Here is a 12,759-nt window from a genome sequence, read left to right as displayed (position 1 = left end):
ATAATCAATATCAAGTGATGGTTGCTGTCAGCCCTGTATTTAGCTATTTTGTATCTGTGCTGGACGGATATACATGTATTTGTAGGTTGTGCTAGATACTCTCTGACGATGAAATTGCAGCAGTAGGTTGTGAAACATGTATGAAATTAAAATTTTGAATGCATAGAGGGCATAAAAATACGGATGGCTGTGAAGGCTTTGCTATGCAAGACTATGATGTGCATTTCTAAATAGCTGGAAAAGCTCATCAGACCTTGCAAGGATGAGGGGGGGAAAAAAAAAAAAAAAGAATCCTTAAATGGCTTTAAAATTTAAGCAAATCTTTCTGCCTTCTTTGCTCACTGCTGAATTTCCTCTTACTCTAGGCTGAGAGCTGTTTAAAAGGAAGAACTTCAAGTTCTTGCTTTTAAGTTTGGCACCATTTTTGTCATGTTTACATGTTATTTAATTCTATCCTTTGCAGGACCGGTAGATGGATTCTGAGGAGGAAAAACCTGAAAGGCTTCAAGAAAAGGGGGGCAGGGGGGAATGAAAGGTGTCCAGGAAGAGTTTTTATCCTTTTTTTCTGCAAATGGAAACCTCTTGCTAGCTGTGAGAATCAGATTTCGTTCAGCTTTTTGTTAATTTGAATGAAATTTACTTTATGAAAATGGAGCATTTGTCATTAGTCTTGTCTTTCCTGTTGTGTTCCCTTGCTGCATTTTGATTTAGAGTAACAAGATCCCAACTGGGAAAGGCAAATGAAAAGGAAGTTTGGGACTCTAGCTGGACACTGGAGTTTCTTTGAGATGTATAATTAATCTATAAACCTCAGTTTTATACTTCTCAGTAAAAGTAAATAAAATAACAATGGGTACCAAGTGGGATAGCAGTGAACTTCGTGTTAGGACTGAATAATAGGTCTCATAATAAGATGCATGTGAAAGACAAGGTCATGGTTGGTAGTCCTCTCACTATAATGTTTTTGTGCATGCTGTTTATACTGCATTATTAACTGTTTTTGTTGGGTTTCTTTGGTAAATTAATGAAATTCTATACTTCTTCCTACACTGATCTTTATTCTGTAACAGACATCTACATCTCATGGTTATTACTAGGATGTTTACCTAGGCAATTCAGAGCTTTTAGGCTATATTAGGAAAAGGATATAAATTATATTTATAGCCACTTGTATTTATCATGGAAAATAAATACTCATTTTTCAAAGCATGGAAAGACAGGGATGCCCATAGTTTGGTAAAGACTGTGGTCTGTTGCATACTCCAGTTGTCAGGGACTGCTGTGAGACTGGTTAGTCTGGCACTTTGTAAGGGGAAGAAAAGCTATTCTACAACCAACATAGTTCTGTTTCCATTAGAAGTTGTAATGTTCTTTATTTGTATTGAATTTCATTTGGGGTTTACATGCAACTTTTAATCACAGGTCAAAACTAGGAAAAGAACCTAAAAGGCTTCATTGGAGATTAAAAGAAAAAAGTGTTTAATTTTATTCCATTAAAGCATTCAGTTTGACTCCTAAATGTGACCAGAACAAATGTTTTGAGAAAGAAGATCTCTATGAAAAGCACTTCTGTAGGAAAACAAGATTTAATGTTGTATGCCTTTTCTTACAGGAAATTAAAATGCATGACTGACAGTGAAACCGTTGCACCTGACTGGCCTTACTACAAAACCATTGATAGGATCTTATCCAAAGTGACAGACCACAGTGATGTGAAAATGCATGAAAATCAGCAACCAGGTCCTTCTACATCACAGACGGAGGCCTCGCAGTCTCCATCAGCTAAGTCTACACCTCTGTATTTGCCATATAACCAGTTTACATATGAAGGAAGGGAAGAGTGCTTTGAAGATGAACATTCAGAGAGCTCGTCAAGCTTACTTTCTTACAAGCTGAGGTAGCACCTATTTCCCCCCCCCCCCTTGTATTTCACAGAATGAACTGGCTCTGCTATGTAAAGGGGACACTCTAGAACGTTTTTCTCCAACAGCTTTTGTATCTTTTTTGTAAATCACAAATGAGATCTGTTCCCCAGTCTCAGCCACTTTGCTGAATAAGGGCATTTTCTTTATTCCTTTATGAGATACTGGAAGGGAGTAGGAGGACTGGGCAAAAAGTTGTATAATATTGCCAAAACTCAGCATGCATGTCACTGCTCACATGAGGTAGAGTGTTTATAATAGGAGCATAGGCATGTTCAAGAGAGTCCTGCAGTGCAATCAGAGATCCAACATACTGCTTAGATGATTTTTGGCTTGCTCCAGTTTTGCTTTTGGTATGAGTATGAAATTTCTCTGGTTTCAGCTGTTACTAAAATGGTGAAAAGATGCAAACTAAATATTTCAGTGGACACTGAAATGCTGCTCACGTAGTTTTGAAGTACATTGTAACATTTTAAATACAACTGAGAATGTCACTTTTTCAAAGTAAATGCTAGTTTGAGAATGCAAACATGTTTCCTTTTTCCATAAGATTGGAGTTCTCTGGAAGGCAATGTTTTAACAAAAGGCAGGGTTGTATACTTGATACAAATTTTAGACTTCACTGGTCTCATTTTTTGTCCAGAGTGGTGTGAAATAAGAGTCGATTACAGTTTTCTGGCAGGAAAAAAAGTTGATCCTGGAGATCCTTATCATGAGTCTGTGAGGCTTTAACTATGACAGTAAAATTATGTCAGTTATGCAACTGAGAAGGTGTTGAGCTGGAAGCAGAACCAACCTAACAAGTTTGGATTATTGTTTCCAGGCTTACTCTTGGATGAATAAAACTAGGGTAAATTCATTCTATCATTCAAGCAAATAGCCCTTGAACAGCTGATTATTTTTTAAAACTTTTTTTTTTGGCATCTGAATACATATTGGGGTGTGTAATTCTTGAACTGTAAGCAACAATTTTTTTCATCCTAGTTCCTTGTAAGTAGATATCCCTGATACACAGTCTCTCTTGATTTTAGGATTTGCAAACTCCAAGATCACTTTTCTGAAGCAATAACTTTTTTTTTTCTAATTCACAATTTGATTTCCAATAATGTTATTTAATATTTAATTAGAAGGTCACTTTTCCACAAATATGAGCCATAGTTCGTTCACTAGGCTATTTAATAACATCAGACTTTTTCAAAATGCCAGATGTTAAGTTTCTTCAGCTTACAGACAACTCCAGGACAATACAGTTTTGTACCATAGGTGACTGGTAGGGGATGACAGAGGTCACCACACCAGGTTTCATTACAGATTGTAGACAAGCCATCACAGAAGTCAAGGTAATCGACCACAAATGTGTATCTATCTGTTGTGCTTACAGTGTGCACGTGGACTCCCACTGTCATGTAGATGCTTTCATTCACAGCTAAAGTGGACTTAAGCCATTCTAACTGAATTATTTCCATAGTGTTAAGATCTGGAAAATTTAGGCTATAATGCATTTTAGCCAGCTTCAGGGTCAGTGGGTATTTTTACTTTGTCCAAGGTAATTACCTAAGCTGTTTTAGTACAAAATATTTTAACTTTACTTGGCCAATGTAGAAACTGCAGGTCATTTAACTCTGGCCTTTAATGGCACAGGCTGGCTTTCAACTGGCTGCAAGGCTGTATGGCAGGTAATGATGCTTTGTCCTTGCAGTAGGTCAGGCTGCAGTGCTGCTGTTGCCTGCTAAGGATGGCTGTGCAACAGGGTTTGGGAGCTGGAGGAAAGGGTAAGTTAGGTATCAGTGTGGTAGGACCTTCGTAATACATTGCTCTCTAATTTACAAATGCAGCCATTCTTTCACAGGCTCTACTATAAACACATTTTGTGCAATATAATATTGTGCTTATCATTTAACAGCAAGATATGTACATATTCACAAGCTAAAATACAGTTCTGCTGTGTTTTAAAAAAGAAAAAGTTGAGCAGTAGATATCACTTGAGAGATTAGCATAAGACTTCAGGTGACCATTGTGATCGAATTAAAAATTAGAAGGCACTTGTGATATTAATGGGGCACATATCTGGGAGGAGGAAAAGTGGCATTGCAATAGTCATAGGAGGTTTTGAAAAGCTTGTACAGCGTTGACCTGTTTAGTTTAGCCTGATGAATGAGAGAAGGGTAGGGAACCCTTTCTTGGCCAGAAGGAAATACAGTGCTTGCTAATGATATCAGATGGGTTAAAATCACTTACAGCTGCCATGGTAAGACAAGGAAGATAATTCTTTTAGAGTTACTAATGGAAAATTATGAACTGAGAAGCAATTTTCAGTGTAAGCAATTAGTGTGTCATCCTGTATTTGAAAAACTCTTTAAAATAGCCAACAAGAGAGAAAAGAATTAGCATACAAAATTTGAGTCCATCTTGGCTTTTTTGTAAATGCCCGTGCCTCTAAACAGTACACAGTTGATCTAACAGACTCAAAAAAGGAGCTAAAGGCAATACTGGGATTCGAAATTAAAAGAACATTTCAGGTCCTCAATTTCTCTCTTGATTTTTGTACTTTATGGCTACACAAAACAATTATTTTGAAACATTTTGAAAAGTATATGCACATATCTATATGTAAAATATAGATGCATTTTACAGCTGTATATTTTACAACTGTATATTCCTTTTTTTCCTGTGAGGCAGACTATACACAGATCAGTCAAGTATGCAAAGTAACCTTATGCTATGGGATTTTTTTCTTCAATAATAAAAATCATAATGTTACGGCAACGACAGTGGAAAAAACCTCAAGAAGTACTTTTTTAAAGTCAATTCTTAAACTTCTGAAAACTTCAGTGTTATTCCCTTAAACTCTCAAACACAGCTCTTGAGTGTCAGCTTTGTGTTTTCCACAGTATCCTTGAACATAGCAGGAGGATACTTGGCTATAAATTTTAAGTTGTATAAATTACAACTTAGAAAAATGTATTGATTTTAATGTTTAGCTTTCATGATAGAAAAAGATGCCAAGATTTATACTTCAATCAATACATACATATTCTCAAGTTAAAAATAGCCGAAACTGGGTTTCTTTGCATTTTATTTTAAATTCTTTGTGTTTGGGACTTTCTTATAAAAAACAAATTTTGCTAGGTAGTGATAATACAATTCATGTGGGATAAAATTAATTTTTATTTTTGTTGCAATTTCCAGATGAGAAAAACATTTGGAATCCCTATTTCCCTTTAGTGGGGCTCCTGCTATTTGTTTAGTATTGTTCTAACACTGTTCTTGGGCTTCAACAAAGCTTGTATTTTACTGCAATGTCCATAAAACATCTGACAATAGGAGAATTATTCTATTATGGTCAGATAATATAATGCAATGTGGCAGAGTCTTGTACTGCAGCTTAAACTTTTAAAATCAAAATTCCTGACACCACTATAAATGACTTTTTATCTAACTGAAAACAGTGTTTTTTCACCCTGTGGACTAATTTATAGTCTTTATTTTCATTGTTAAAGTAATGACAGAACATAATTATACAGACTGCGAATGTGATTCAGACTTCATCTGTTCTGCCATTTCTATTGTACTGAAAATGGGGGTCAAAGAGTTACTTTCACAGATTAATAGACCATAATAAAACCACCATGTCATCTACTCTGACTTCTTGTTAAATACCATCCATGTATTTGAATTCAGTTATTTTGGTGTGGAGCCCAGAAATGTTATGGAGGGGGTTCTGTGACATGCTTCCTTTCAGCAGAGGACTACTGCACTCAGGAGCCCCATGTCTCTGTTGTCCTCCACTTCTTTGCTTCTATGATTCGTTTGACTCTTGGAAATTTTTACTAGATATTCAGTCTAGATCTGATATATTCAGAAGATGGAGAATTCAGTCATCTCTATGGGGTTCTGTTCTAGTGATTAATCCTTTGCTTAAACCAGTGTCTTGTTTCTAATGTGAATATAGTGATTAAAATGTCAGATGTTACTTCTATTTATTTTTCTTTTCACTATATAGGAGACCCTTTCAGCATTTTTTACTTTTTGCCTCAAGGTAGTTGTGTACCATGATCATACCATCTTTGGTATTCTTTAATTTTTAAATGTAGGTTAAATAATTTGGTACAGAAGGCTTACATATGGAGAAAGAGTAAGAACTGGTAACATGAATTAGCTAAGATATGAATTGTTTAATAGAAGTGCATTAAAACTTGGCGAGGTTGCTAATTCAGGAAATAACAGTTTTGGCAAAGCCTTTAATCTTTCTAAAATTATGCCATGGCTATTTAAAATCTGAATGGGCAGCATCTACAAAGAAGTTTGAGCTTTAGGCTATGCGCATTATGTAGTGCATCTTAACTCATTATGCAGACTTGTTATCATTGCAAGATGCTTTGCCCAGGCTCCAAGCCATTTTTGTGGTTCTTTTCTATACTTGACTTCAAGGATGAGCCTCATTAATTCCTGAATGCATCTGGCTGTATTTGAATGAGCCGAGTTTACCAGGAGATCCAGGTTGCTCGATCCTCAGTCCTCAAACTCTGAAGATCTTTGTGCCATCTCTAAAATTAATGAGACTTATTTCCAGATCATTGTTAATTATTCTCCATAAAGATATGGGTTATGGAGGTCCACGCAGATTTGTACCTAGCTAAAAAAGCACAAACAAACCAGAAATAGCCCTTAGCTGTTGAAAGCCATAAATTCCAGAAACCAATGGTACTGGAGACCCATTTGCCATGAAGTAGTCAGAAAGGAAGAATTGTTTTAGTGGCTTTCTGGGGGTAAAACATTTTGGTAGACAGATAACTTTGTATTCAGCTCCTGCTTCATTTATTATTCACACACATCCCTGAAATTGGGCCTTATTGGGTGAGTGCAGGCAATCAATCAAGGAGCTTCTAATTGAACAGTGAATTAAATCGATCTTAGGTAGGTAGGCAGCAAATGCATTTGAGACTTGCCTAATATCTTGCCTAATTACATCTGGAGGTTTTACTTTGTTCACCTCCCCAGTAAACACTGTCATTTCTGCTCGGCCTCCTAGATGAGATGGAACGTTTTCTTTCGCTTGGTTTGCTTCCTTTGAACTCTGCCTGTCTGTTCTAGAGTACAGTGTGGAAATAGCTTTGCAAGCGTCTGCTTGTAACACAGTCCCAATGCCAGAGCCCCTCCACACTTCATTTGTGCGGTCGGGGGAATACCAGTGCCAATTCTTTTGGAGGCTCCCTGCCGTAGACACTGTGAAGGCCCGAGAGTATCAGCAGATTTTGTATTTGAGGTCCTGGATTTCCTAAATCCCTCTTTCCTCCAGATCTCAAAATCTACCTTTGGAGACTAGGCAGACTAGGCTTGGCAAAGAGTGGAGATGCTTCTTTGGCAGAGGCTGTGGATGCTGTCAGGTTCTGTTGCACCCCTACTGTCACAGACAGGTTGGCTGCACAGGAATGCAACATGGAGAATCGGCAACAAGAACGGACTGGTGTTTGCTGCAGAAAACACTGATCATTTCTTATGCTCATGCCTATAGATTGCCAAACTACACATACTCCTAGCTGAAACTATTTGAGGACACTGATGCTGGTGGGCTACACAGTGCTGAACACATATTCCTATCCCTGCTTCCCTCTTGACTGTCTGTTATAAAAAGTTATTGACACTGGAGAGGTCTCTCTGGTGTGCTGCCTAGGAGAGCTAAAACTTCTCAAGAAAGATGGCTAAATATCTGAGGAAATGCTTCAGTATTCATCTAACTCCTTCAGGCATCACTGGACATTTTACGTTGTTTCATGTTGCTGAGGGTTCTTTACTTGTAAATCAGATTCTTTAGGTCATTCTTTTGTAGACCCCTTCTCAAGAGCTCTCCTTCAAGAGCTGTTCTGAAAGAAGAGAGGATTGTAAATTCCAAGCCCTTACTATGGACTTGTGAGTGATCACAAAACCCTCTCATTGATAGTCACTATGGCTGGAGAGAAAAGGAGATTGGGAACACCATCAAAACTAGGGGTTTCTGAAATTCTTTTCAATGAAGGCTGTCTAAGTAGCAAGTCATGCCTGTTAATTATAAACAAACATAGAGGGTACTTAGGAGACCTTGAAGAATCCTTGTGCCCTGGCTTTCAGGGGGACTTCTCTGTGCTGAAACCTGATTTTGAGCAAGCGTTTGTCAGCGAGTACTTTCTCAGTTATTAGCAGACTGTAGGTACTGCTGATACAGTTCCCCAGGTAGCTGCCATCACCACCACACATTTTGCTTCTCTTTCCTCTCTGAAGCTGTGCAAGACAGTTACTGTCTTGGGCATATGGTTATATGTCTTACAGGTTTTTGATGGATCACAATTGTTTAACTGAAAACCAGATAAAATCCTGTACAGACTCTAGGAAAACACTTCAAAGATTTTTTTTTTTTTTCATCTCTTAAACATAAGGCTTATTTTAGGTCTTTCAATCCAAATTACTCTATGTCCTTTTTTCATGGGATTTTTTTTGGTCTCGATTAAAATTAAAAACCACATGGCAGCCACAATTGCCAAGAAGGTCACGCAATACTCAGTGCAGCTCAGTACCAGTGACATGCCTCAGATCTTCTCTCTCATTCCTTATGAAGGACCATTCTCACCAGGGCTTACTTTGACAAGATGAAAGCCCTCTTGTGGCTCTAGGAGCCAGTTCTTACTTATTTCAGATAGCTACTTTCTAGTACTGTATAGGGAAGAGGATAGAGATCCATCAAGTTTTCAATATTTAAATCCTTTGTGAAGACAAATTTAAATTCAAAAGGTGACTTTGGCTAAAAAAATACCATCATTTCAGAAAGTTTCTTGCTCTGCCTACCAGAAAACATGCATTCTTTGTGAATGTGAGTGCAGCGATGAGAACCTTGGAATAACAGATTCAGTGCTTTCCTTAGACTGCTGTAGACCTTTTCCACTTGCTTGACCTCTTTGAGAACCACATTTCAAATCATTCTGGCCCTTAGAGTTAATGGGAAGAAACAGAATTTGCTGACAGCCGAGAACCATTCTTGCAGGACTGGCTGGCTGTGATAATCTCAGTAGTCAGCTGCAAGCTCAACCCACAGTTTGAGCAGAGCAGCATGTATTTATTTTATGCACATTTATTTGATGCCCAAAGTCAAATACGATATATAGATCTGCAAGGTGAGCTTATTTTGTATATCTTCCAAAGTATTGTTTAGCGTAAAGACCATGACTTTTCCTTTCCCTTAGCATCATGGTGGTAGTATAATAGTGATAAAGCCCTTTGAATTGTACAAATAACTTTAAATTCTTGGATAATCTGAAAGCCAGTGGTCTTGTTCACTGTGTTAGTGTGCCACCTGCAAAGGAAGATTGTTGTTCTTTCTTACCTGTGCACAGGGAGACAGCACATTCAAATGACTAAACAGTGCTCAAACGGTTTCCCTCATGACCAATTCTAAATTTTTTTCTCTAAGATTTTAATAGCATTTAATTTAATCCACTTGTTTCTTTTCGTAGAACTCACCCTTTTTCGGTCATTGTATTCTTAAATGTCAAGGGACTTGTATCTTTTTGTTATATTTGCATTAATTCTTTCAGGTGCTTAGGACTGTTTATTTCTCTTGATGAGAGATCTGAATGTCACAGTCACTGTTGCACAAAGCCTGTCAAGTAGGATAAGAACATGAATGAAATTATGATACAAATCTGCCACAGCTGAGTGACCTCCCTCCCCACTCCCCTTCTTCACATTAATAAAAATACATTCCTCAAGAGTTCAAGTTATCCTTCTTCAAGGATGCCTTGAAATCTGCAAAATGTTGACATAGCATACTGTGCTGTCTGATTATTGCATTACACCTAGAAAGGATACTGCATTTGGCAGAACACGACTGAGATTGCTGTTTGTGTGAACAGACTTCAAGACCCATCATCAGATAACTTTGATGTTTGGGACTCCAGTCTGGAGTTACAAAAAGTGTGAACAAACACGTGGACTACCACTTTAAGTTAGAAAAGAAGTGATCCAGTTGTAACTGGAGGTTTTTAAGATGTGTCATACACTTACACATTTGCCGGCTTGTACTCAGCTGGCTGCCGACCAGCACCCTCAGGTCCTTTTCTGCCGGGCAGCTTTCCAGCCACTCTTCCCCAAGCCTGTAGCGCTGCACGGGGTTGTTGTGACCCAAGTGCAGGACCCGGCACTTGGCCTTGTTGTACGTCATACAGCTGGCCTCAGACCATCAATCCAGCCTGTCCAGATCCCTCTGTAGAGCCTTCCTACCTTCCAGCAGATCAAGCCTCCCTTCCAACTTGGTGTCACCCTCAAACTTGCTGAGGGTGCCCTCAATCCCCTCGTCCAGATCATCGATAAAGATACTAGACAGACCTGGCCCCAGAACTGAGCCCTGGGGAACACCATTTGTGACCAGCTGCCAACTGGATTCAACTCCATTCACCACAACTCTTTGGGCCCAGCCACCCAGCCAGATTTTTATCCAGCGAACAGTACGCCTGTCCAAGCCATGAGCAGCCAGTTTCTCCAGGGGAATGCTGTGGGAAACGGTGTCAAAGACTTTACTAATGTCCACGTAGACGACATCCACAGCCTTCCCTTCATCCACTAAGAAAAGAGGGAATCTTGTAAGCTGTATCCTGCTAAACTTTTATGTTTATAATGTTTTGTGATGGAATATATAAATGAGTGGTCAGTGCAACTATTGTGTCTCAGTGCAAGGGCAAATTCTGAGACTAGTATTCTGTCCAGCCTTACTGATGCAATGCTTTAAGAAACAAGCTGTAACTTACCACCACACATAACAGTGCAGCACTTTCTCTGGATGGGATGGTTATTGCAGCATTAAAATTGGAGTTTTAATGGCCAGATGAACAAAGTCTCTCTCCCAATACAGTTTATAATTTCAATGTGTAAGAAATGTCAAGATTAAAAAAAAAAAAAAAAAAAGCCTGGACTATTGTGCAGGGAAAAATCTTATTAAAAAAAATAAGATTTAAAAACTTTTTTTTTTTTAAACTGTCTGTAACACTACGCAATAATACAGTAAATACTTATGTTTTGGCATGAACTTGAGAGGGAATTTATTGGAGAACACAAAGGGGTTTAAAAATAGGACTAGGTTGTAGCTTGGCCAAGAATGTAGTATAGAATTTTAGGTTCTAACATAGTTGGTTTTTTTTTATAAATATAAGTTTAATTGTTAACATGTATTCACATTTCAGAGCTGAAGAAAGACCAGTTAAGAAAAGAAAAATGCAAAGCTGCAGCTTCCAAAAGAAGAAGCTAAAAATAATGGAGGCCATGTTGGAAGAACAAAAGAAGTTGAGTAGAGCTATGGAAGAAACCTGTAGAGAAGTACGCAGGATTCTGGATCAGCAAAACATCATTCAAGTTCAAAGCTTACAGTTACAAGAGAGAATGATGAATCTACTGGAAAAAATGATCTCCAAATCTAATGTGTAGTTTCCTTTGTGAATGCCTCTGAGATTACTATTGATATTATAGATATCCCTTTATTGCACACCATATGTGTGTCTGTTGCCCTATTCCCAGGTTTTCCATGGAAATTAAAACCCTAGTGTAATCTTAGTTAAGCAAAGAGAACAGATAATGCAGGGCGAGAGGTATCCAGTATGATAAAATTAGTGCAATATATGCCGAAGTTGAATTATTTTTATATGGAAAGGTTAAGGGATGAATAGCTCTGGGAACTTCAGTACTATTTATGCCTAGGTCAGGTATTGTTTTACAAACAGTGGTGTTGTATATTGCTTCACATCAAGGACTGTAGCTTGACCTGTTGTAGGAGAACGAAATAGTGCATTTCTAAACATGGTAATTGCATCTTGACTTTGCTGATGATTAAACCCTGTTTTGAAATATATGCCGTGATTGTGCAAGTGAACTATGGTTCTTGTGAAGAGCTAGTTGGGACCATGAGATACATCATTTTAAACTCCATGCCTGATATGAATAGTACTCTAAAGTATTAGGGTAAAAATAGTCTATTCAAATACACTTTTGATATAAAGAGAAACCCCCAAACCCACCTTACTATATGCTGAATACTAAAATGTATAGAAGATACTTGAAGTTGCTTTTGATATTAAATGTTTAATTTTTTTCATTATTAACTGGAATCTGTTGACTTAATGAACAACCAGCAATGAAAACTCTCATTTATTCTCTATAACAAAAGAAAAATATTGTATTGTGTGTATATACATATATATATATAATCTATCAAATGAAATAAAGAAAAAGAAGAAACTTATTTATTATTGCTGGGCAGATAGTATGCTTTGGGACATTGAAAAATACTGGGAGAGATAACCATGGTCAAAGTTTTTAAAGTCTTAATTGCAGTGCAAAGATCTATACTGATGCCCAAAATATAGACATGGAAGTCATGAAGAACATTCAATACCTCTACAGTGGTAGTTGCTGGTGGCACAGCGTTGGAGTGCAATTAGAGGTTTTAAGGTGTGGTCTGTAAGGAAGATCAACATTGATATACCACAAGAGGGAGCTGGAGGCATAAGGGATTGTATTTAAGTCTTCAAGATGAGGTTCCAGCAAATATTTCATTCTTCAATGAAATATGACATTGAAATAACCTTTTACATGAATTTAAGAATTCATCGGCTGAATTTCCTATATCCCATTTCTTTTTGCATTCTCCTTGAAAAACATATTTCTGTTGCTTTCACTGTATTTGCAAGACTGAAGTTTAGATTCAGATATAGAAGTATGGAATTAATGTTAGTACTAGGAACTCAGGCCGTTTTCCATTCCCACTATTAAATAATGCTCCCTCTTGAAACTTTGCTTTTGAATTTTTGCATTTTTCTTT

At 37.6% G+C, this 12,759-nt stretch overlaps 1 protein-coding gene across 2 annotated transcripts in view; it reads left to right on the top strand.

Annotated features, from left to right (window-relative positions):
• Positions 1-11,867, top strand: part of MSANTD1 (Myb/SANT DNA binding domain containing 1) — a 43,579-nt gene extending 31,712 nt beyond the window's left edge. For both annotated transcript variants that reach the window (XM_049797918.1, XM_049797919.1), the window contains 2 exons: positions 1,613-1,897; positions 11,129-11,867. In XM_049797918.1, the coding sequence (XP_049653875.1) occupies positions 1,613-1,897; positions 11,129-11,369 (526 nt within the window). In that variant the 3' untranslated portion in view covers positions 11,370-11,867. The remainder of the gene's footprint in view (positions 1-1,612; positions 1,898-11,128) is intronic.
• The last annotated feature ends 892 nt before the right edge of the window (positions 11,868-12,759 follow it).

The sequence above is a fragment of the Accipiter gentilis genome, chromosome 3 (assembly GCF_929443795.1).
Source record: "Accipiter gentilis chromosome 3, bAccGen1.1, whole genome shotgun sequence".
Classification (NCBI taxonomy): domain Eukaryota; kingdom Metazoa; phylum Chordata; class Aves; order Accipitriformes; family Accipitridae; genus Astur; species Astur gentilis.
Note: the sequence above shows the minus strand (reverse complement) of the source record. Positions and strands in the feature narration are given on the sequence as shown.